At 36.9% G+C, this 27,148-nt stretch overlaps 2 protein-coding genes across 2 annotated transcripts; one reads left to right on the forward strand and one right to left on the reverse strand.

Annotated features, from left to right (window-relative positions):
• Positions 1–1,457: 1,457 nt before the first annotated feature.
• Positions 1,458–17,669, forward strand: LOC140158953 (3-oxoacyl-[acyl-carrier-protein] synthase, mitochondrial-like). The gene is made up of 12 exons (XM_072182244.1): positions 1,458–1,608; positions 4,530–4,646; positions 5,368–5,432; positions 6,038–6,145; positions 7,361–7,432; positions 8,973–9,059; positions 9,617–9,768; positions 11,286–11,400; positions 12,155–12,221; positions 13,348–13,485; positions 14,323–14,471; positions 14,592–17,669. Exons 1-12 carry the CDS (start codon positions 1,458–1,460, stop codon positions 14,763–14,765), a joined length of 1,395 nt encoding a protein of 464 aa, XP_072038345.1. The 3' UTR covers positions 14,766–17,669.
• A 1,500-nt stretch (positions 17,670–19,169) lies between these two features.
• Positions 19,170–26,534, reverse strand: LOC140158952 (uncharacterized). Its single transcript, XM_072182243.1, has 4 exons — positions 26,122–26,534; positions 24,734–25,317; positions 22,791–22,925; positions 19,170–19,514 (listed from the first exon to the last, which is right to left on the reverse strand). The coding sequence occupies exons 1-4, from the start codon at positions 26,237–26,239 to the stop codon at positions 19,413–19,415; spliced, it is 939 nt and encodes a 312-aa protein (XP_072038344.1). The 5' UTR covers positions 26,240–26,534; the 3' UTR covers positions 19,170–19,412.
• Between the last annotated feature and the right edge of the window lie 614 nt (positions 26,535–27,148).

Here is a 27,148-nt window from a genome sequence, read left to right on the forward strand (position 1 = left end):
GTTCATCTTTTTACAAGAAACGATTCACTTTAACAATTTCCTTATATTAACATTACATCCTTCATTTTCGAGTTTATATAGAACATCAATGACCAATCTCATCCAGCACATCCTTGATCTTCATCTTTTTATATGAAACGATTTACCTTACAATTTCCTAGTATTCACATTACATCTTTGATCTTTGAGTTTTTATAGAACATCAATGACAAATCTCATCTGCCATATCCTTGATCTTCATCTTTTTATATGAAACGATTCACTTTAACAATTTCCTAATATTCACAACACATCCTTGATCTTCCAGTTTTTATAGAACATCAGTGAAAAATCTCATCCGCCACATCCTTGATCTTCATCTTTTTATATGAAACGATTCCGTTTAACAGTTTCCTAATATTTACATTACCTCCTTGTTCTTTGAGTTTTATAGAACATTAGGCCTAATGACAAATCTCATCCGCCACATCCTTGATCTTCATCTTATTCACTATAACAATTTTCTAATATTCACATTACATCCTTGATCTTCAAGTTTTTATAGAACATCAATGACAAATCTCATCCGCCATATCCTTGATCTTCATCTTTTTATATGAAACGATTTACCTTACAATTCCTTATATAGGCCTAGTATTCACATTACATCCTTGATCTTCGTGTTTTTATAGAATATTAATGACAAATCTCATCCGCCACATCCTTGATCTTCATCTTTTTATATGAAACGATTCACTTTAACAATTTCCTAATATTTAGGCCTACATTACATCCTTGATCTTCGCGTTTTTATAGAACATCAATGACCAATCTCATCCGGCACATCCTTGATCTTCATCTTTTTATATGAAACGATTTACCTTACAATTCCTTATATAGTATTCACATTACATCCTTGATCTTCGAGTTTTTATAGAACATCTATGAGAAATGAATATTAATCTTATCCTTACATCCTTGATCTTCATCTTTTTATATGATACAATTCACTTTCTACAATTTCCTAATATTTACATTACATCCTTGATCTAGCTTCGCAAGGTTTTAGAGAACATCAATGACAAATCTCATCGGTCACATCCTTGATCTTCATCATTTTTTAAAAATTTACATGAATTACTATTTACTAATTGAATGACTAATAAGGCCTAAATGACTATAAAGCAAGTTATCTGAAGAACGACCACCCGGCGCTATCTACTGAAGATAGCAACCAGCAAAACAGTGGTGCTGCCTGATAAACAGGAACCAATCGCATGGTGCCGCCCAGGATGAAAAACATAAGCTTACATTCCCATAAATGTTGATGCTTTCACATTGCAAGATAAAGAGTTAGAGGTCACTAGCGCACGTTTGAAAGATTATATTTGTTTGAGATAATGAAGTTTAAACTTGGACTTGCTTACACGGGTCGTGCTTTTATAGTATCAGCACTGCGGAAGAGTAAGCTTACAAACATGACAAATACAAGTACAACTAGTAAAAGTTCAGCTTGTCATGCCTGTGCATTTTCGTGTAGTGCCAGCAAAGGTTCATACGATGGAAATGCAAGTGCAAGTCATACTCAGGGCGGTGGAGTTCGCCGTCGAGTCGTTGTTACAGGAGCAGGTATGATATAAAAAGATTCCTAAAATTAAAAGGGCATTTTGTAGTATACGTTTATAACCTGAGACGAATATATTCGTCTCAGTTTATAACATCCCAAGCCTTTGGCAATGTATGGACCAAAGATTTTGTGCACATAATTTTAGGCATATCAAAATGTATATTTTGGACAATTGTACAGCTATCGTTTCTACCCTATGATGTTTGCTCGAGAAACACTAGCCACGAATTTGCTCACGGATGCGCTCAAAGATTTGCGTTAGAGAATATGCTCGAACAATATGATGTTTGAAAGTTTCTTGTTATCAAAGTGTCCGCAAAAAACTGGTCATCGCTAGCATCTTTGATGAAGAAAAATGAGAATATTCATGCTGGGACAGGCGTAAAACCTTACCTCAATCGTAAAATCCACAGTGCCACAGTCTAGATAAACTTAAATATTTGTATCCGGGGGTGGGGGGGGGTATTTACACCCATCGTATGCGTGAGTTACGGCTTTTGACAATTGGACAAGCCTTATATTACCTTGTTTGTATGGAGATGGTTTATATATCGGCTCCATACATTCGATGTTAACATCTCAAAAAAGTAACTAACCCCGCTTAAAAATAATGGCCATTATGTAAAAAGGGGCTATTGTATTACAAATCTGTAAAATGTGTTGGAAGCAGAATTTATTTCTGCGCATTTTGAAACCTCATTTGATACGATAGCCCAGAAACAATAAAACATGGGTCAATTTAATGTAGTGAGGTCCAGATTTGAAAGTTGCACTTACTTACAATACAAAAACATTCAGATATCATTACACAGATTTCCTTCCATTATACTGAATACAAAATCAATACAATTTACTGCAACATTCAAATCTTGGGTTACATTAATTCAAATGTACGCTTTGACGTCAGTATTTAGTCATTGCTACAAATGAGGTGTCAAAACGTGCAGAAATAAATTCTGCTTCCAACTCATTTTACAGATTTGTAATACAATTGCCTGTTTTTGAATAATGGTAATTATTTAAGGGGGTTAGTTACTTTTTTTGAGATGTTTATGTAGGAGATACTCAGTATAAATGATCATATGGGGAATGGGGATGTGCTGCGCACATGGGTAGCATTTTCAGCCTTTTGGTATAATGGTATATTGTATGGATAGGTACTTTTTTCAAAATTTTCTCAAGTTTTTCAATTTTGTCTCACTGCCAACATTTTTTTAATCTCCCAAAAATTTGGAGGAAAATTTGTAAAAATTAAGACAATTTGTGTTCAATTTAGTTGCAAATTTTGAATGTTTGTATATTGATGGGTCCAAATTTTAATTGGTATTGATGGGTCCCCTTTCAAATTCTCAGCAGCACACCCCAACCCAAACTAAACTTGAGTACCCCATTCGGGGTTGTACCTCTCTGTTTAGAGGAAAATGAACAAACTATCCACCATCCAGGCCCTATTACGCCAGGCCCTATTACCTGTCATACTTCGGCATGACGTATCAACCAATCATAAGCCTTGATTATGTCTGTTTGGCTGCACTGCTCACGCGGCATGAAAGTATGAAACCAGCATAACTCTGCCATGATTGGTTGAGCAATGGTGCATGAACAGTCTTTTGTATTTAAATTAGTTATTGTGTGAAGCTCAATTTATACTCGTACTAAACAGAATCCTTCGTCGTCACCAAGTGCACATTCTAATTTATTTATGTTGCCATTGTTTAAAAATAAAGTAAATGTTGACCAACTGAGGGCATCAGTCTATGCTCAATCCCTATTGGTGTTGTGGAATTAAGCAAATCGCATGCGGGATCGACCATGCATGCTTAGTCCGCAAAAACAACAGCGCTTGTGCACATTGAACGTGTGTGTGATTTGCTTTTCTGTAAAAGTGATTGAGTATAAATTTAGCATTAGAAATGACAGCTCTAGACTATTGTTTGTTCTCAAGTGGGTTCTCTAATGACCTGACACACATTGTATTGGTTCATTCTAGACTGCGTGACTCAGTCTTCAATAATAGTCAGTCATTTGTCTATTGGTCCTTATATGACTATCATTTGAAGACTGAGTTCCAAAGGCGTAGATTTCGGGGGGGGGGGGGGGATAAAAAAACCAAAAATTTTGGAAGGGGGAATGGTCGTTACAATCATCCCTTCCCCCCCCCATGTTGAGACCTATATATGGGTTTCTGACCAAATTAAGTTTATATTTGGCCATTTTAGCCCTAAAATTGCAAAATTCAGAATTTATCCCACTTTTCAACCACATTTCATCAGTTTAGCTTCAAAATGGCAAAAACTTTTCGCGCATTTGTCCAATAAACTTAATATGTTGCCAAAAAGTCTACGCCACTACTGAGTTCTTATGATACATCCTCTGAGGAGCAGTTTCAGACAATACCTTGGGATTATTGGGGCAGAGGTTATCTTTTGAATTCTTTCATGACCACTGAAGCATAATTAAGTCTGTCAAGGAGACTATGCACGAATTGAAAGACCATGTCACTCTCCACAAAAGAATGTCAAAGTTCATAAAACACCAATTTGGTGTCTTCCGCTCCCAAGAATATGTACCTAAAGGCCTGTGGCTGGTTCATTCAGGCATTGAAGTACCTTTCAACTTTTGTATCAATTGGTGCATTCAAGTTTTTCCTGGTTTTCAACATAAATTTCCTCTGACCTTAGTAAAAGTAAAAACGTTTTTACAAGGCCAGAGGGTTGGTTCTGGGTATTAAGTTCTTGCCGAGTTGACCAGAGTTTGTTCTTACAATCCGGGTCGGAATCGGCAAAAAATCAGGTTAAAGAAATGATGAATTGCAATTTTAATCGTTCATTATGTCTTTGGTGGTAACTCAAGTTTGTTTTGTGTAGTGTTTTAGACAAGAAAAGTATTAGCAAATGGTGACTTCTTGTCATTTTACTTTCAGGTGTTGTATGTCCATTAGGAGTTGGTGTGCATTATGTATGGCCCAAGATACTAAATGGGGAATGCGGACTTACTAACATACAAGGAGAAGGCTATGATAAAATACCATGTCAAGTGGGTAAGGTACTAAGTAGTAAGCACCAAAGATATCCTCCTAACACAAGAGAGGAACGCTGCAAATACTAAAATGTTTTAAAATGTTTTGTTTTGTTTTGTTTTGTTTTGGTTTTTGGTCAAAACATTTTGATAATCGGGTTATAAAATATAGAGGTCATGAAAATATTATACCCTTCATATACCCTTTAGATAACCCAATGTTAAAACATTTTGTATTTTTTGATCTGTATCTGGTTGAGAATTGTGGGAGATATTATTAGGTGCGCTTTGGAGATGACAGGTGTAAAATACGCTGGGTCATAAATAAGGCTCTCACCAATTCCTGGGTACCCGAGTTCCCGCCTGTTCTTGGCCTATCCGGGTCAAAATTGAACAATGACTAATATTCTCATGTGATATCCCAACAGTGAGAAGTGGAGGGAGTGGGAAGAGTGAGGCTAGAGAGAATATAGAGAGAGGGGGAAGAGAGAAGGGGTGAGGGAGAGACAGGGATAGGGGAGGGAGAGAGAGAAGGGGGTAGAGGGAGGGAGGGGAGGGAGAGAGAGAGAGGGAGGGGAAGGGAAAGAAGAATGATGGAGGGAGAGGGAGAGAGAAGGGGGGAGAGAGAGAGAGGGGAGGGAAGGGAGAAAGATGGAGGAAGAGGGAGAAAGAAGGGAGAGATAGATCATGCAAGTATCTTTGTGCAGTAATTCAAATATCTTTTGGTGTGTGTTTTTTTTCAGCTGGTCATGTACCAAGAGGAGATGGAGAGGGTCAGTTTAACTTCAAAGCTCATGTCACTCCAGCAGTAAGTAATCTAGGAATGTAAATCTTTTTTTCAGTAAATCCCATAAGCCTTTGCGTTGGAACCCTGATGTTGTCATGACGATGCGCACATCAGTACTACACACTTCACAGCTTTTTAAATGCCAGTAATGGTGTTCGCTTACGATGTGCGGTTGAGTGCATCGGTGTGACGTCAATTGACATCAGGGGTCCACACGCACGCAAAGGCTAAGGGAGTTACCGAAAAGGTGTATTTTAAACAATCTTTTGAAGGAGAGACCAGCTAAGATCAGTGCTTACCATGCAGGGGTTGTTTTATGGGCATGCTTATCTGGGTTAAACAAAAACAAACAGAAAACATTTTTCCCTAATTTTCTTTATGTGTAAAATATAGATCCACAAAAAAGTAGGGAAACTTGATAAGGTTCTTATTTGCAACATTGCAACTCTTGAGGGGACAACTCCAGCTCAGGCTCACCTCAAAAAGTTGTACCCTGGAGTACCAGAGCTGTGTTTATACATGCATTATGATCATCATGTGTATGACTTTAAAATATGCATTGGAAAAGCTACAAGAAACAAGCCAATCTTTGTAAGTTGACTAGATTTTGTTTGTTTTAAGTCCAGGAACGGAATAGTGTGAATGATGGCATAGCTTTTGCTTTGGCAGCAACAAATGAAGCCTTGGAACAAGCTGATTGGAAACCATCTGTCGATGAGAGCAGGGTCAGAACTGTAAGTAGTTTAATAAGTATTCCACTTATAAGTGTGCTACTACTACTACAACATGGCAAATACTTCAATTGTTAACAGGATTAAATGACCTTTGTCTTTTTTATTTTCTATCTTCTGCACTTTTCTTTGTAGAATGTGTTAACTACATGTATTCTATTTCAAAACCCTTTTAAGGGCTTGGTCACCCACCTTTGCACAGTATTATTTGTGGGACCTGAGAGCACATCAGGCACACCAAATTGCATTCCAATACAAGGAATGTCCTTCTGATATCAAATAATTTTGATTTTAGACATTTGCGATAAAATACAAATTTTATGGCAAATTATTACAAATTTACATTTTGACAGTCCTCAGAGTAAACTTATAAATCTAATGATACATGTATGTACTTAAACAAGTATATACTGAAAGTGTATGTGGTTGGGAGGAAAAGCCGACCATCATATCGTCAGCCTGCTACGCTAATTGCCAAAGTCATTTTTTTAAATTTTAAGAACAAAGTACAAAATATGGTTCAAGTATGCATTTAAACATCAATCTTTGCACAAGAACAAATGATAATGATACAAATGAAAGGGAATTATCCGAAATAATAAGGGTGATTACGTAACTGATGCATGCTTGAACCACATTTTGTTCTATGAAATATGTAATTTTTGACATTTCATATTGATGATACACATAAAGTTTCAAAAAATCAAAATTATTTGACATCGGAAGAACATTCCTAGTATTCAGAATCAGAATGCAATTTGGTGCATCTGCAATGTGCTCTCAAGTCCCACAAAAAAAAAATGAGCCAAGGTGGGTGCCCAAGCCCTTAAGCTAGAAGAAAAATTCGCTTCAGTTTATACACAAATTGTAACATAAATTCTTGACCCTGTACAGCCTTGGAAATTTTGTACTCCTGTAAGTTAAAGTACAGTATGGGTCGTAAGTGCACAAAATGTCAACTATTTGAGATCCCTAGGACTAACAGACAAATAATTTTGATCCTGATCGACCCTGTGGTGTCCAATTGGGATGTTTTGGGGGGTTTGGGGGCTTAAATATAGGTTGACAGACTACAGTTTCAAATCCAATGTCTTCCAAGTAACAAAATTAAGGTGGATAAGAAAACTGAATACTGATCACCTCTTAAATAAGCATGCATTTCCAGTTATTCACTAGTCACATAGTTTATTTAAATGTTTTGTATTTCTGATCATTCAGGGCGTTGCAGTTGGAATGGGTATGGCTGGACTACAAGATATTGTGGATACAGCATTGACACTACATCAAAAGGTGTGTGGATTTTAGAATAATATTATGTATAATGTATAATGTATGAGATTTCGCATTCATACTGGCCATGGTCCATATGATTGCAGATTTGGCATTCATATCGGCCATAGACCGATGGCTGATATGAAAAACAGGTGCCTTTGGTACTTAAAAATAAACAATAAAGAAATAACAAATACATAAAGCAAACTGCAGATTACATTTGTTTTTATCACATTCACTTGTCTTTTCTTGCCAGTTGTTGAACAGCATGTTATAAAAGGGAAGTCACTTAATATGCATGCAATTGGATTCTGACTGAGAAAAATGTCAGTTATTTGCAATTTGTATTCATTTCAATCTTCTAAACAGTGGGTCAGCTTAAATCTGACATATTGCATTACAATAGAATTAGAATTGCCATTGTCAGGTTTCATAATTTGGAACTCCGATTGTCTGCTTCCAGATTTTCTAGACCCGAGTCCATTGAAGTGCTTAGATGTATGAAACATTATTGTGAAAAGCAAAATATATATAGCCTCGGTTATAGACCCAACCAGATACCAAAATTGAGCTATAAAAAGGAGTCATTGATATACCAAAAGGCTAAAAATGCTACCCATGTTTGCGGCATGTCATTGTATGGTCATTTGTACTGAGTACCACCCCCCTCGGATCCCAGAGCCCTGATGCCATGAACCAAGGCGAATGAATATATTACCCCTGGCATAGAATACTAGGTAACTCCTTTGAAATTCAGATTGGCAGGTTTGTGAACTCAGAATTTGCTTTATAGTCTCTTGTGGAAAATATAATAAATTGGGGGGAAAAGCAGTATTAATTAAAGAGTGAAATTACCATAGATTTGACTCCAAGTACATACGAGGGGGTATCCAAACGTTTTTGACATCACCCAGAAGTGAAGGAGCTATATCGATGAAAATTTGTCAGTGTAATTACTGGTCCTTATGTACATTATGGTCCAAAAATGGTCTCATAAGTATATGTACTTTCTTTACAGGTGGCGCTAGATGTGCAGTAGGCGCATAACCTGCAAGATGGTGAAAATTGAGGCAGCAGCATGATTCAGTTCCTGCATTTGAAGGGTTAGGCCTACAATGCTCAGAAAATCTATGATGGAATGAAAGCTATCCTCGGTGATGATTGCCCATCATATGGCACTGTTGCTTTTTGAAAAAGGAATTTCCAAACTGGCCACATGTCACAGATGAGCCAAGAAGTAGACATCAATCACTTACGGATGATGCGACCACAGTGAAGAAACTCAAAGAATGTGGAGGATCTTATCATCATAGGTTATGCGCCTACTGCCCATCTAGCGCTACCTGTAAAGAAAGTAAACATACTTATGAGACCATTTTTGGACAGTAATGTACATAAGGACCAGTGATTACCCTGACAAAATTTCATCGATGTAGCTCTTTCACTTCTGGGTGATGTCAAAAACTTTTGGATACCCCCTCGTACACTTCATTTTACAAGTCAAACACTTGATGAATCCATACTGTATATCTGTTTAATATCTTATTATATTTTACAGGGTTATAGAAGAGTGAGTGCGTACTTTGTACCAAGAATATTACCAAATATGGCTGCAGGACACATCAGTATGAGGTATCAATTTAAGGTCAGTTTTTGGACCAAAATATGCATCATAAATATGAATTTCTTTCTGTTCTTTTATTTTATGTACTTTTCATAATTTGTTTGATAATTATCCCAGGGTTGAAGAAATAAGTTTTTTTTTTAAATTAGAAAAATGTCCTGCAATCAGGCTTCATTGCTCTGGTCAGTACTGGATTGATATAGCTGATATGTACCTGGAGCAGTCATAGATTGCTAGTTATTATGCCACCAGTGGCAGCGCTAGGGGGGGAGGGGAGCATTTGCCCCCCCACTTTTTGAGGCAAAACCCAAAAAATTAGGCAAATTTCCACTTTTTACATCAAATTTGCACAAAATTTGTCGATTCCCCCCTCAAATTCACTTTGCTCCCCCTCCATGCCCCCAACTTCCGAAAAAATTCCTGGTACCGCCACTGCATGCCGCCCATTACAAAGCATACACATTGTTGTCTAAACTAAACTGTTCACCTGTTGCATCACCCTGAATTTCCCTGACATTTTGTAATTCAACAGAAATATCCTTAGAAATGACATGCTAACTCTTGTTCATTCATCACAGGGTCCAAACCATGCTGTATCCACTGCATGTACTACTGGTGCCCATGCAATTGGTGATGCATCACGATTCATCAGTCATGGGGATGCAGATGTTATGGTGGCTGGTGGTGCTGAAGCTTGCATTTGTCCAATAGCATTAGCTGGCTTTGCAAGGTAATTCTCAATCTGTCTTTTTCAGTCAGAAATTAGATTTCATAATGTTGTAACACATACACCCCTTTTCTCTGTCTTTTTCTCACATTGGGGGAGCAGCGTGGCACACTGGTTAAGGTCTTTGCCTTTGGTGCATGATATCCCGGGTTAAATTCCCTGCAGGACCAAAAAAAAATCTTGTCCCCTCTCCATGTGGCTCACCTGGTAAAGGCGGGGCAGATGACTCATGATAAAAGACCACATTACAGTCGGTTCCGATCAGGGTAACAAGCCTGATTGTTAGCTACACTTGACTGTTCTGTAAAAATTGCCCCAGCTATCTACGTCGACCCCCTTCATTCACCAGGTCACTTGCCTGGCCGAAGATTTGTCAACGTTATCTCCTAGATTTCAGCTGTTAATGCCTAGATATGCTCGACATAAAAAAAAAACACAAAGTGCCCCATACATTGCCACATCTACACCCCTGCAAACACACCCCCACACACACCCCGAGGATGTCAATCCCCTATTGTGTTTTTACTATCCAGCCATGGATTTCTTTTGCCTCACCGTTCACATGATTAAGTTTACACTATCCAAGTGCAGACTGACCCTGCACTGACAGCTGTAGTCAGTACCTATGTGACATGATTAATGAAAGGAGTCACATGTCAGCAATTTTCAATTAGAAGTTTTTTACCTCATTTTCTGGCAGTTTATGAATGCTACATTTTGATTTTGATGCAAACCCCATCAAAATCGAACATCTGGTTACCAAGTTACGAGACAATTTATCGATGGCTGAAATCAATATAAAACAAAAGAAGTTGGACACTGTTTTTGCCAATATCACAAAAAATATTAGTGACATTGGATTCATTCCCCTTGATCAAAGAAGATGAGATCTTTTCTGCCTTGATCATGTCACATATTCTTATGCTGTTTTGGATATAGAAACAATCTTTGCAGATTGACATCAACATGGAAATATCAGATTGTCTGGTGGATTGGTTATTTATTTAATGCTCAGCTGATTTAGTAAGTTATTACATTTTGTAATCACAGGTGTTCATTCATTTATTAGTAAGGGACGAAATCAAAACTCGACCGGCAGTTCCATCCGGTTGCTATTGTTCTAAACAATGGAAACCGGACGGAACCGCACGGTCGAAGTTTTGTTTTCATCCCTAAAAGAAATCAAACCGTAAATCAAGCTGCTGTACATGTATACAATATTGGGCTATTCCATTTAAAATTCACACTACCTCTGTGGAAGATCTTTTGGGGGGAGTACAAATTTCAAATGGAATGAGCACATTCAGCTCCATTCCATTTGAATTTCATACACCCTCCAAGAATGATTCAACCTGAATCTTCCCCCTGAGCTGCAAATGTGTTAATTCCATTTGAAATTCATACTCCCTTTGTAGAGGACATTTCCAAAATCTTCCACAGGGGTAGTGTGGATTTAAAAAGGAATAACCCATTGTATATGGTGCCCTTAAATCTGAGATACTTTCTTATTGTATTTTCAGGGCTAGAGCTTTGAGCACAAATTTCAATGATACTCCACAGAAGGCTTCACGTCCCTTTGATAAAACCCGGGATGGGTTTGTTATGGCAGAAGGTGCTGCTATTGTTATATTAGAGGTAAGGTTTCATCTGTAAAACAAAAGGGTCATTATGTTGGTACCACACCCTGATCTGAATCTGTTGTCAACTATTTGTGCATGTTAATTGTGTGACGCATGATTGCGATGACTGTAAAACAGGAATTCCAAAGTGTACCAGAGACTCCAGAAACTATTTGTGTGTGACTTGGTAGCAAATCATAGTGCAACTTCTGATGCATCCATGTCCTACACTGCCACTGTGAGATGATCACTTGCTGAATATTCTAAAATATTGTGATCAAAAACAAATGAGGTAAAAAGTTAAATTGGACACGAGTCCTTAAGTTACAGGCTGAATGCAGTCCTCGCAGTAAATATGATGCTTATACTTTGATCAGCTCTTAATAGGCGGGAATTATTCGGTTTTTGTTACTGCGCGAGTCAATAAAGTTCCAACTTACGCACGTGTAAATTCACAAAAGCATGCGTCATTCACGCAAAACGCAAGGCGCAGTTCGTGTAGGTGCGGCGCCTAGCTGTGTGTACGCCATTCTGTATCAATCCACGATATTATGAGTCTGGCCTATTACGAGCTGATCAGAGTATAGTTTAAACACAATGGTGAAAGAAGCAATCAGATAACAAATTTTGGGTTCAATCTTAATGAACTCTTACAACTTTTTTACAGTTTCATCACAGATTCCAAAAGTAGCTTTCAGATATTATTCATAGCAATTAGCAAGTTTAGAATAATTGTCAAATCTGATGTCATTTTGATTTCTAATATTTAGGAATATGAGCATGCCGTGTCAAGAGGAGCAACAATATTAGCAGAAATTCTGGGTTACGGACTAGCAGGTAATGTGTTTGATTGAGATCATACATTAAAGGCCCATTCAGTGATTTGCTCATCCGGACGATCGTAAAAATCATCAAAATCCAGATTTTGGTATCTTTGTCATTGTCATAGATGTGCTAACATAGGCTGCGAGTGGTTCAGCCGAAAGCTGTGTATTTAAGACAAAGTAAGACATTTTACACAAATCTGTAATTTATATACTGACAGTATATAGATTAGCTAGATTCTCTTGGTCGGGCTGACGTCACAAAGGGGAAATAGCCTTGTAAAACCAGTGTGCGCATGTGCAGCGCATGTGCAGTTCCCCTTTCTCGAGCTGGTTGCTATGCACGCGCTTGTGCAAAGGGGACGAAGGGGACAATGTTCCCGGATGTCCGACCGAGTGAATGTATTTGGATGGGACTTCAACTTTGTCAGTACTACTGTTTTCTTCGTTTTTTGCCAAATTTGTCATTTCAAAAATACCAAATGACAATTTGAATGACTTGTCCTTCACTTTTAAGCAATTTATAAACAATTTTAATTTGTTTACACTTGCGCTGGGATCACTGAATGCCCGTGAATGGGTCTTTAAGCTGACATAAATACTGGAAGGTGCCATAAAAAAGCACTAATTTTCCAATGTTTCTGCACAATTTTTGGTTTCCATACAGTATTTTACTTAATGAATTGGGTGTGAAATGATCGATATTGGGAGATCATGAAACATGTAGTTGCATGTGGCACTTACTGTAGAATTTTTTGCCCAAACTCACCACTCAAATTTACGTTACCATAAATTGTTCAATTCTACCTCAGAACATCACCATAAAGAACAAAACTTTGGTGTCTTCTCATCATGCTTAAAGCAATAATGTGTGATTCCTTTAAAAAAAATTGATTTTTTTTTTTCCTCGCAAAATGTTAGTTTTCTCTGTCAGATATGTTCCCTTTTCAGTTTTAGAGGTGAAAATACTAAAATGAAAGAAAATTGCTCTTTCATTAGGAGTAATTTTCTGGTACACCTTCATATAATTTTTTTTTTATATAGACTATTGAGCAAGATAAATCAAGTTTTATTTACGCATTCTGTATATATGCATGATATGTTGTCTTATTACAGCTTATCTTGGTATTTTTATTTAGGTGATGCAAGCCATATTACAGCTCCAAGTGAAGATGGCCAGGGTGCTGAACACTGTATGAAAAACGCCCTCAGGGATGCACAGGTAGACCCAAGTGAAGTTGGATACATCAATGCACATGCGACATCAACACCTCTGGGTATGGCTTTTGTCCCATTTTAATTACAAGGGTTCATGACAAATAAGCTTTGCATGTGGGGGTGTATGTATGTGTGTATTCACAATCGGTCCATGAGTGACCAAACGGTTCCTGGTAAGCCGTATACTTCTATTACAGTATATGCAGTCTACACGTTCTTTGTTGACAAGGGGCAGTGAACAGCTCTTTTTCAGAGCCAACAAACCTTTAAATTTAGCAAATAGGCGAGGTCTGCTTGTTTTCTGTTGACAAGGGCAATCTTCAGTGAACGGCTCTTTTCAGAGCCACCAAACATTTAAAATCATTAGAAGGCGAGGTCTGCTTGTTTCTGTAGACAAGGGGCAGTCTTCAGTGAACGACTCTTTTTCAGAGCCACCTAAACCTTTTATATTACCAGATAGGCAAGATCTGCTTGTTCTCTGTTGACAAGGGGCAGTCTTCAGTGAACGGCTCTTTTCAGAGCCATCAGTAGGCAAGGGGCGTTCTACATGTCTCATTCTTAGGTACTTTGTCCTGAAGAAGTCAGAGCTACTCCTGACGAAAGCTTGACAGTTTTAAACTTGTCTGACGGCAAACCCGCTAAAAAAACACTAATTGTTATGAATTCCCGTCGTAAAAGCCTATCCCACAATTTGTATGTGTAATGAGCTTTTGTAGGGGTGTGTTTGGAATCACCTCCAAATGGGGACATAAGTGTGACACTCTAAATTCCAGTGAGGGATCTATCAGGAACAAGCAACCATCCTTATTTTATAAATATGTGCATGGGTTGCAAATAAAAAAATTATATTGTGTACCTCAATGCTTAAGTGTAATAGTTGTCTTATCATACTTCAGGTGATGCAATTGAGAACCAAGCTATAAAGAGACTGTTCAAATCCATCCAATCGCAACTCGCTGTGTCGTCAACCAAAGGTGCAACAGGACACTTATTAGGCGGGGCTGGTGCTTTAGAGGCTGTGTTTACTATCATGGCATGTCATACGGTAAGTCATCAACCAAAGGGGTGACAGAACACTACTACCTCCGTGAACAATCAAAACATCTTGATGAAGGCACTATAATTACCACTAATACTACATTTCTCCCTTTTTATGCTTACACAGGGTAAGATGCCACCGACAATAAATCTTACAGAAAAGACAGAGGAGTTTGATATGAACTATGTACTAAATTTAGCCCAAGATTGGAACATATCAAACCAAAGCAGAAGAATAGCACTCACAAACTCATTTGGTTTTGGAGGAACTAATGCAAGCCTGTGTATCGGCAGTGTGTAGTAGTAGGTACTACACACACATAGTTTACCAGATTGAAGCATGCCAAGCCAGCGCATACACCCGGCAAATAATAGCACAGGTACCATGTGCGCATCGATGATACATGCAAAGGGTTTCAGGGTTTTCCAAAATGGTGTATTCAGAATAACTAGCAATGAGCTTTGTGCATTGACATTATATAATATAGGGTATTATATAGAAACCAAGGTCAGTTGAGTTGTGTGGTTGTCAATGGGCTATTCCAGTTGAAATCCATACACCCTATGGAAGACATGACCTTAATCTCCCACACAGGGAGTGTAGATTTTAAATGGAGTCACCCTTTCAGGGAACCCCATTTGATTTGAAATTCACACTCCCTGTATGGGAGATTAAGGTCATGTATTTCATAGGGGTGTATGTATTTCACCTGGAATATCCTAATGTCAATTATTTGCTCTAGAAATGTGTGCTCAGGTGTGTAACAACTCATCATTTGGTGGCAGGGTTTGTGGCAAAATCCTTTTGTGAGGAAAAATTGTTGTGGTCTGTAAGTAAAGTAGTCAAAAACGATGGTTATTTTACTTGAATTTTCAGCTATTCAGGGCTGTCAACTCTCACGCATTGGCCGTGAGTCATTTTGGGTATCTCACGCAAAGAGCCGTCAAATGAGTAAAATCTCACGCATCATAAACTAATTTGTTACCCCCCACCACTACTTTTTAGATTCTCGAGTGCTATGGCTCAAATAATCATGGGTACGCCCGGTACGCCTCTGTTCGACAGTGTCTCACGCCAAGCAATTCCAAAAAGTTGACAGCCCTGGCTATTTCATGTAAACTTAGCCTGAAAATTTTTTTTTTGCAGGATCAAGGAACAGTGCAAAAAAAGATTACTATCACTACTAATTTGGCAAGATTTGTTGCCTGTGTGCTGGAAATGGTGGTGTATGGGTGAACAGATTCCTTCCTACATGCTTAAATGATTTCCTCGATATTAGGCCCTTCCAGTTGAAATCCATACACCCCCTATGGAAGACATGACCTTAATCTTCCACACAGGGGGTGTAAATTTCAAATGGGATTACCTGAATGGGTGACTCCATTTGAAATCTACACCCCCCTGTATGGGTTATTAAGGTCATGTCTTTCATAGGGGGTGTATGGATTTCAACTGGAATAGCCCAATATGTCTGAACACAACAACAACTTGAACAAGAGTTTTATAAAGCAGAGACAGGTGGATAATGCTATAGTTTGTTTGGCTTATAATTGATGAAAAAATGAGACTCGGTACATTTGTATTGCTATAATAGTCTGTATCCTTGAGTCACCGGCACTAGCTTTGAAGTTCAGCATGTTTTGCATTAGCTTAGCATTACTCGGTGCATGTACATACTTTTACGCTCACCATCAACATGCCGCATATGTACACGCAAGAAACTATGCTAAGCCAACGCAGCGCACACTGAATTTCAAAGCTAGTGCTGGTGACTCGAGGTAGGTATACAGACTATAAAATGGCGTGCACGCAGTTGGGCGCAGCACTTACCCTAATTGCGTGTTGCATAATGTGTGACTATAGTGCACGCTTATGTGAATTTACACCAGCAGAAGTTGGGATTTTATTTATGCGTGTAGAAACAATAACCGAATAATTTGTGCCAATTATAAGCCAAACAAACTATAGAGGAGGGCATCATGCATTAACAGAGGATGTTTAAAGGCATTCCCATAACCCAATGTGGTTTCTGACCTTGGTATGTCTGGCTTTTGTACACATGTGGCATAGTTGACTATACCTTGCATTGGGATTGTGTGCAAATATCTGGTGTTTTCATCCTATTATTTAACATTCAAAACGTTGAGACTTATGAATAAAATTAATGCAGTGGGACAATATGAATGTTTCCTGTAAGAAAATCAAATATAAGTCTCAACTATTAGCTCGTTGGTTGCAGTTTTAAAATTGCCATTTTGTGTGTGTGGCAATGGGGACTTTGCCTTTAAAATTGGGTTATATTGATCAAATTTCCCAATCTTAGTGCATTGTAGGAATGCCTTGAAGCCTCCTCTGATGCATTAATGGGTGTATGGTGAAAGAGCAGGATGAGTGGGCGAATGAAATACATCTGGACCACTGCTATAATAAACTGTTTAATGTTGACAATACAGTCCAAAGTCTCCATTGAAACATAAATATATTTAGGTAATCATGGTAATCACTATGGTATATTATTTATATAGCATATTTTGTACTTTCTTTTTACATGTAACAATAATTGTTGTGTTAGTAAAAGAAAGTTGTATCTGCATTTTGCCATTTTACAGGAGAAGCATTTTTATGTTTTTGCTAGGCTGCAAATATTCATATCATTATGAATTCGGCAGACGGCCGAATTTGGATTCGGCTTTTGGTAAATTCATTTTATGCATACATTATTTTTGAATTAAGAGAACAAGGGATCAATACTTTACCTATAGAGGGCAGCATATCAATTTTAACGGTTATCATCGAAGACTGTACTGCATGTACCATAAGGCATTGATCCCTTGTTCTCTAATTTAAAAATAATGCTTGCGTAACATGAATTTACCAAAAGCCGAATCTGGATTCAGCTGTTTGCTGAATTCATAACGAAATAATCATGCAAATTGCATGAAATCACAAAATTATTGAACAATCAGGTAACTTGCTTTAAAATAAATTAACCATTGTTTATTTTGTTTGTTTTCATTTCTAATGAGTTATAAGAGCTTTAATTATATACATCCACCAAGCATGTAAACAAAATACCGATGTAATATTAAGTACAGTATATTTTACAGATGTAACAATGAATAAATTCACTAAAATAATGTATCTTCAAATAAAATAAATGAGAAAGTCATGATCATTATCAATGTTCCTTCAACCTTTTTATGGTCGCACTATTCTTTATGACAATACTCAAAAATTTTGCAACAAGTTTGTCGACAAAAAATAACTTGATGGTTTTGTTACACTACAAATTGTTTTGCATCCTTGTAAATTTAGTTGATGTTTAATTTGTTACAAAGTATTTTATGTTTTGGATGTTTATCATGTTTACAAGAGACCATTTCAGATTTGGATTTATTTTCATCTCATATACCATGTGATACCAGATACAAAGCATGTAATGGGCCATTCCATTTAAAATCTACACTTCCCCTGTGGAAGATTTTGGAAATACCTTCCACAGTGGGAGTATGAATTTCAAATGGAATGAGCACATTAGGCAGCTCCATTTGAATTCCATACACCTTCTGAGAAAAATGCAACCTGAATCTTCAACAGAGGGATGATGAGTTTCAAATGGAGCTGTCTAAAGTGTTCATTCCATCTGAAATACATTCTCCCCCTGTGGAAGATACTTCCAAAATCTTCCACAGGGGTAGTATGGATTTTAAATGGAATAGCCCAATACAGTGATGATGCATGATATAATGCGGTACAAAAGATGATATTGGCATTGAATAGAACAAACTTATTTAACAATAATTATTACAAAAATACTATTATAAATATACATTCAAGTTGCTATGCCTGTGAAATTGGGCTATTCCAGTTGAAATCCATACACCCCTGTGGAGAACATGACTTTAATCTCCCACAGAGTGGGTGTAGACTTCAAATGGAGTCACCCATTCAGATAACCTCATTCACACTCCCTGTATGGAAGATTATGGTAATGTCTTCCATAGAGGATGTATGGATTTCAACTTGAATAGCTCATTTATCTACATTATTGGGATTTACAACATTTTTGGATATGAAAAACATTCATTTTAACTTTTAGCTAAACATAGTACACACAATTGAGATATATTCAACATGTAGTGCTCCTGGGGCACAAGGTCTAATGCGCCTAAGCATAAATTTTGAACACTAACCATTACCCTAATTGTTTTCCAGTGATATGTGTTGACGAAATCTAAATTTTGCAACATAGTGCATGGCGACCCCCCACACACAAAATGTAAGTTTTGACCACCAGATTTCCCCCATGACTCCTCACTGACATCACTAGTTACTCGATGAAGCAAAGATAGCATTTATATAAACCAATATGATTGTCTATGATACTCATCTTTCTTGTCATCGTGGTCATTGACTATTTGTTACCAAAACTCAGTGGAATGGGACATTGTTGTTTTATTGGTTCCAACTTATAATTTTCATTTTCCAATGTTCCTTGATTTGATTCTGTTGGCAATGGCACTTAAAACCCACACTTGCAGCTGATTCTCAGTCATTATGAGTCGCTAAGCATTAGTTCTTTCCTTAAATTTGTCTAATATCGTCATTGCATTTGCTAGCATCTCTGTCCTTTAGGCCAACAAAAAGATGTTTGTCTGACCAAATTCATAGTTTTATAGGTGTTTGCAGGGTTGTTTTTTGGGGGGGGGAGTCATCAGAAAAAATCAAACTAAAGAGTTCAGCCTGGAAGCGGCCACAAAGACATGAAAACGGTAGCCCAAAAATACAGTAAAAATAACGTTAATAAATTTTCTCCTGAGATGAATCTTTTGTTTTTTCTTGGTTTTTGGTTAACCCATATAAAGTTATTGGATTAAATTCAGTTTCCTTTTCCAGGGCTCCTTACGTTGTGTGACATGGCACAGCTCTCATTGTTTCTCACACTAATTATGAGTCACTGTCTTCATCATTAAGCATTGGTTCTAGTTCTTTACCTTGGTAGTCATCATCCCATTTGCTATTGTCGCTGTCCGTAATCTTCATCAGTACCTAAGGAACAAAAGTAAAGCGAATTGTAAAATATTGTAGATGGTTGAGAGCAGCTCCATAAATCTGAATTGATTTTAATTCCAATGAACAATAGATTTGGGCCAATAAAATGAACCCTACTTTTCGATAAGGAAACGTAATAATTTATTTATCTCATTGATACCAATCGCTAGAATGTGATTTCTCAAGATTTTCTTGATTTCAGGATTTTTCCCCCCCTGATTTCAGAATTTTTGATCATTATTTCTAGCTAGTAATATTACTGGATTTTTGACACATGCAATCACAATACTGCTAACACTTGTAGCTCACGAAAATTGAATTTTAGGACAACCACAGAAATTATTAGCAAGTAATTGGGGGAGGCAGTCATGAAACATATTCTGGATGGTTTCCCTTACCAAAATGGTACAGCAAATGCGAAACTATTGGCCATTCTTGGGGGAGTTTAGTCGGAATATCTCGTTAGTTTTAACGGTTCTTTTCTTCCCTGTTTTAAGTTCAAGAGAAGAAAAGAAAACCTATATTTGGGGGACCCATAGTTTAGGACCGTTACTTACAGGCATTAGTTTTTAATGAAAAAAAAATGTATGGAAAGTTTAAAGACGCAACTTTTCTTAAAGATCACTTGCATAGGTCAGTGTAACGTTTCTTTCCGGTTATCGAGTTAGTACAATGATCAATTAAATTTAGTTTGTTTTTATTTGTTTTGTTTTGTCTTATGTTCTAACTTGTACTGGAAAGTAGCAATTTATAAAATCTTTCGCTTTTAAGGGATCTGGAATGAGCGTTTCGACAGTATTTTTTGTGGGACACTCACATCAGACATATCGAATTGCATTCTGAATACGAAGAATGTCTTTCTGATATCAAATAATTTTAATTTTTTTGAAATTCACGATATAATACAAATTTTATGACAAATTATTAAAATTTGATATTTGTCACATTTTTGATATATAACAGTCCTCGAAGTAAATTTTATAAATTTCATGATATATTCTTAAAGTGTATGTAGCTGTGAGGAAAAGCTAACGATCAATTGAAAATTTTGACCTTTCATATTGAAGATGGATTTTTTTCCAAAAAGACCTAATTTTTTTTTTTTTTTTTTAGGGAAAAAAATCCATATCTTCAATACGAAAAGATCAAAATTTTAGGCCTACTGTTAAGGTTAGCCGAGAGTTTTTCATGCGCTTAATTTCAGAGGGGCGAAAGTTCATAACAGAAACAGCCATGCAGAAAATGAACAAGCGTACCGGGACGTAGGCCTACATACAATAGAATATCGATCCACGGTCAAGACATGAAAAGGCTATGAAACTTGGCTTAGCTCGTGCCCGGAGCTCGGATGCCGGGGGGTGGCACAAGCCGTTTTCGGCAATTTTCACAAGGATTTTATAAATTTTAAAATTGATTGGGGCACTTCGTCAAGCTACGCCCTGGAAAATGTGTTGATTTTGAATTTATAGCCTTGATATCTTTGATGAAATCAATGCTGCTATTCCCCTGATTACAATGTAGGCCTAAGGGTAGGCAACAACAACAATATCAAAAAGCAATTATTTGTAAATCGAATTTGGGATGAAAATCAACAAGACAGACTTAGCAGGCCTACAAATTTCTGAATTATATAAAGTGAAAAACAATCAATCACGATTCACTGCACTCAGCGAATCAATCAAATAAAACTAAAAAGAAAGGAGCAAGAAAGAATAAAGACATAGTGAAAAAGAGGAAGAGAAAGAAAATAAACGAAAATGAAAGAAAGAAAGAAAGAAAGAAATGAAAAAAAGAAATGAAAAAGGGAGAAAGAAAAGAGGAAAGAAAGGAAGTAAAAATGAGAAAAGAGAAAAAAAGAAAATTCAGCCACACGGAGACTCGAACCCACAAAAATAGTTCACATTAGATTATCAGTCCAATGCTCTATCCACTCGGCCATCCATCAACTTACGCAATAGACTGTTCTCAAAGCGGGTGATATAACTATAATTGGATGCAATTCAAGATGATTACAATCGCGTCCGCATTATGGCTCTTAGAATAAACACGCATGTCGGCGCTGAAATTTTGAACGAACTGATGGAGGAAAACCTCGTTTTTGCAAAACTAGCTTCAATTTGGAGTGAAAATCAAATGGAATAGCAATTGGCAGAATGTTGAGAAATAATGTAGGTATTCAGATGTCTAAATTAACGTCTCGTAATCAAGATATCGATAATTTCACAAACCAGCTTTTTCTCAAGCAAATTCTCCAAAATTTTCCCCCAAAAGGGCTTTTAAAATTTAATCGGTACTGTATTTGGTTCTTCCCCATGGCAACATTATTTCTTTGATCGATTTATAATACAATACGAAAAAGAAGAAAACAATCGCTCGGTGTGGATTTATACGGAGCGCACATTTGAAAAAAACCTCATGGAACGTGTTTTTGATGTTGTGAACATGGTGGGTAAAAATGCTTTAAACGAACGATTTTCAAATTTATTCTAATAATTTGTATATAACACACACAAAAATGTTAAGCTACATCCAATGCACCAACATTTCACTCGCTGCGATATTTGATTACTGAGAAAACTCTGTTTTAGAGAACAACTTTATACGTCTTTTATACGTTTTTTATACGTCTCTTTGTGTAAGGCCGTGTAAAATTAATATTTTGGTTCTCGTCCCCTCCCTCCTCAATTTCTGGGATTTGTCAAGATTTATTTTTTTTTAGATTTTTCAATTTTTTTAGACTTTGGAATGATTTATGAAATCTTCATACATATAAATAAGTTTATTAGAGAACAAGCATCACTTCCAAGTCTTTTTTGTGGTACTCTAGGGGGTTTATCCCTCAGAATCTCACATTTGAAAAAAAAAAAAAAAAAAGGCCTCATCGTTTCCTCGAGCACTGTTGGAAAGACAACAACTACTGACAATGCTAATTTTACATTGAAAAAAAAAAAAAAAAAAACACCTCCTCCCTCATCAATTCATGAAAATCCTCTGGACGAGAACCAAAACATTAATTTTATACGGCCTAACCTTAAATATCAAAAATATCAATTTTTAATCATTTGCCATAAATTGTGTATTACATTGCGAATTTCAAAAAAATCAAAATTATTTGATTTCAGAAGGACATTCTTCGTATTCAGAATGCAATTCGATATGTCTGATGTGCTCTAATGTCCCACAATAAATACTGTCCAAACGTTCATACCCCACCCCTTAACATGTTTTATGTGTTGGGCATGATAATGGAACCTTAGATTAGAGCTCTCATACCTTAACAGTTTTCTTGGAACGATTTTTCCATATCTTGTAGACGATGATGATACCGATAAGTGTAGGAATACCATACAGCAAGAGCGTACCGTCAAAGTATCCAACATTGCTGGTTGAAAGATGTTGACCATCACTCTAGTAAAGTGAACGAAAAATTTAGTTAACTGGTCTCAGCTGAAAACTAAAAACTATGATGGTTACGATGGTGAATTCCGTTTAACAGTCACTTCGTTATAAAGAGGACAACAAACAACAAATCATCACCCTCATCATGTTGTTATCGTCAAAATCAACATCGGCAATCTTTATCGTCATCCTCCAAATTCATCTTCATCTTGCGCAGTCAAGTTAGCTCAATCGATAAGACGTTCGACTATGGCGCGTGAGGTTGCGGGTTCGAACCCTTGCAGTGGTTTAGTATAAAGCTCTTGTGAAAAATTAAGTTGATTTGAAATCCCTGGACCAGGATTTACTATTGTTCTATCGTCATCAGCCACCACCTTCATTTATCAACAATCATCATCTTTGTCTTCCATCATCATGATCACTTCCTCTTTATATCATTATCACCGTGCTCATCCTCGTCATCTATCTTCGTAAGAGCCGTCAATAGCCTACTTGCTTCCACAGCTTTCCACGGTTTCACCAGATATACAGTTGCTGCTTTGATAGCAGCCTAAATCGATACTGGTATAAATTACAATCCCTCATTTCAAATATATAGTTTTGGTTTCTCTATTGTTCAGAAACCAAAAATCAAGGGATTAAAATGTGGAGATGAACTGGTATGCAATCAAAACACTATTGTGCTGAGAGGACACAAGAGGGTATATATAATCAAAAGTATAATGGCCTATAACCATACGTATATAATAGCCTATTGTGCTAACATTTTCATTATCGATATCTATCAACGCTGACGACTTTTGATGTTCTCTGCCGTAGCTGGCACACTTCCATGACACCATTAAATTACACCGAGATTCGTTTGATTATAATCAAACGAATAATTATGCATAGACATCATGTGCATATATTGAGGGGTGGGGGTGCGGGTGTTTTGTTTATTTGTCTGAAATATAAACGATGCATGATGATGTAGATGATATGATTATGAATTAGATTATTCCCCGGAAAGCACAACCCATACCTCTTACCTATGTTCCTCCGCCACCTACATATAACCTCCTCCTCCCCCCTCCCCACACTCGATATCGACACTTCCCTATTATTCCACTCCACTCTTGAGCCCCCTCTCCCCTCCTTCCCTTCCCACTTCCAATGCTCTCCCCCCTCTGTTTCTCTTTCTCCCTACCCCTCCCCCCTCCCCCCTCACACACACATACCCTCTTTCCCTGGCGATCTCTTCTATCTCTCTCTCTCTCTCTATTCTCTAATAAATAAATTGAATAAAAGTTAGTTTCAACCAGCTTTCTATGATATTGATCTTCCGTCATGCGACATGCACATAAATAGAATTGCGCATATAATAGTGTTTATATCACTGAAGTCATAATCTGTCAAGTGCCTATTGTAATGTCTGTGGAAATATTTCGATGGTCTATATATTTTCACAGTGAAATCAGCTTAGGCTAATTCGTAGTCTCAAGTCAATGCTTTCAAACTAAATCAATGCTTTCAAATGTAGACTGCTTTGTTCGACTTCTCTGCTCGTGAATATTGCACTGCGAAATTTAAACATTTCTTTTGTATACTTAGAGTAGGTAACTTCAAATCAAATAATTTTACGATCCACACCACTTATAAGAAACTGAAACCAAAACCGAAACTGACTGACACAAATGTTCGGTTTTAAACAAAAGGTAGAAACAATGAGTTCGATATCTTATGATTCAAGTGGTTAGGCAGGACAATAGGAAACCACGTGACCAAAACCAAAACCAAAACTAAAACTATATATTTGAAATGAGGCAATGACTTACCATATCAGATTTTGGTGGAGCATCTTGACTAATTCTTGGAGATCCATCATAATCGTGATCTTCCGCTTGAAAATCTGTAGCATCTTTATCGTCATCATTTGTAGTCAATTCCTCAAAACTGGTCCAGGAACCATCATAATCTGCTGTATATGCGCTATCCCCTTCGTCGGTCATGGTACTGGTTCGGAAGTAATAATCTAAGGAAGGCTTCCGCCATGATTGCAAACCCCCATAATCAGAGCTGCTGTTCCAAGCTTTCGACAAATAAAACGAAACACTTGATAGAAAGGCACTACCATCAGAACTACTTTCCTTGGTGTCCCCATCTGGTGCATTTTCATCTCCAGTATTTTCCGGTAATTTTTGTCGATCAGTATCGATAATGCCATTTGATTCTTCGTTTGTCAATGTGTTAACTGGTAGTTGTGATTTGTTGGGTATGTTATTTGGGCCATCAAATGTATCATCATTATCTGCTCTGACATTTTCAGTGTCTTGGTCCTCTTGCTGTTCAGGAATGGCGCGACTGTTTTCTTTGCCCGTCTCTGTTTGAATCTGACCTGAACTTGCATTGTCAATGATATCTATATTAAAGAGAATTGACATAATAAATGTACCTTTTAATTTGAGACGCACAGACCGTTACTTCAATCATGTTTTTAATTGAATGTCGAGAAAACGTTTATCAAAGAAATTATATTCAGTGAAAATCCTGGAGATAGTCAAATAATTTGTTGGTTTAGGTACATAGGTGCCACTCAGATTGCAAAAAGGCGACCGTAGTTTGGGGACTTCAAATGGGGTCTCCGAACAGAAAAAGTAACTCTCTAAAAGAGTGAAAAACTCACTCTCTTAAATTGCCCGATTGAATATTCAATCAAAAAGATTGAATTTTCAATCTCGCTGTCCCGAAATAGGAACAACTCGTTTTCGACTGTATATTCAGTCGGGTGATTTGAAACTTTTTTTTTTTCAATCAAAAGGAGTCAGTGATTCTCAATCTTTACAATCTTTTAGCGATTTAAGTTAGGTGCAAATCTTTTTCGATTGTTTTTCAATCTTTTGCCGTCCCAAATTAGGGACAAGTCCATGTATTTGAATGGGGCTTAAACTTTGTCAAATACTGCTGTTTTGCTAATTTTTTGACAAAATTTTTCGTTTCAAAAATACATGACAATCGCAATGACTTACCCTTCACTTAAGCATTTGAATTTGTTTACACGGCTGGATCACTAAATGGACCTTTTTGAGCAGCATAACAACAGCGGGAACGACAGACCCCATTAAAAAAAAGTAAAAATAGGGGCCTATAGAGTACACAGCACTGTGGCATGACTATGGCCGGGGACCACGGTTACTTCTATATTAGTGATTTTTAAAAGACTTACCTCGTATTTTCATTTTAGACTCAATTGTGTTGTCCCTCTTCCATATCTGTAAAATTGGCGCAGCATGTGTTCCATAGACAACACAAGTAACAAAAATAATTATGTGTAGTCGCGACATCGTATATGCAGAAAATATATATGAATGGAACTCTGTACTGTTTATTTAGATACAGCTGGTTCTGTGTAGTAATTATTTACTATTGTCTTTCATGTAGAACAACATCACTGTGTACTGTCAGAATCGATATGCAACTTAGAAAGTAGGCCTATAACTGGTAGCATACACCATGTACACCATTATACCAAATCACTGCCTTCATACAATTTTGAACATGTTAAAGCTCACACGATAAACATAGCTGATTCCTTCTACCTGAAGCTTACTGCTGAAATACTGAATGCCGTCACTTTGACCTTACATGCCCGGATTAACTTATTGTACAAAACCAATGAAATGTAAAACGTATATAATTTAAGTGCAACAATGAAAAACCACGACCCCTTAAACTTTGAGTGAGATTTACTTTCTAAATGGCTGAGGGTGTTATATATGAGCTTTTTTTCTTTCTTTCTAAAATTTATGAATAAGAAACAATTATTTAATTATTATATTACATGTATGTTAGGACCTGCATTCATAGTATGAACAGCATGCACTGAAAGAGTTCATTTGTGATTAATAATTGGAATTCATAATGAAATGGAATTATATTTTTTTTAATTCACGATATAATACAAATTTTATGACAAATTATTAAAATTTGATATTTTTCACATTTTTGATATATAACAGTCCTCGAAGTAAATTTTATAAATATAATGATATATCCTTAAAGTGCATGTAGCTGGGAGGAAAAGCCAACGATCAATTGAAAATTTTGACCTTTCATATTGAAGATATGGATTTTTTCACAAAAAGACCTAATTTTTTTGGTGTTTTTTTGGGAAAAAAATCCATATCTTCAATACGAAAGGTCAAAATTATCAATTGATCGTCGGCTTTTTATCCCACCTACATACACTTTAA

Source organism: Amphiura filiformis, chromosome 8 (genome assembly GCF_039555335.1).
Source record: "Amphiura filiformis chromosome 8, Afil_fr2py, whole genome shotgun sequence".
NCBI lineage: Eukaryota > Metazoa > Echinodermata > Ophiuroidea > Amphilepidida > Amphiuridae > Amphiura > Amphiura filiformis.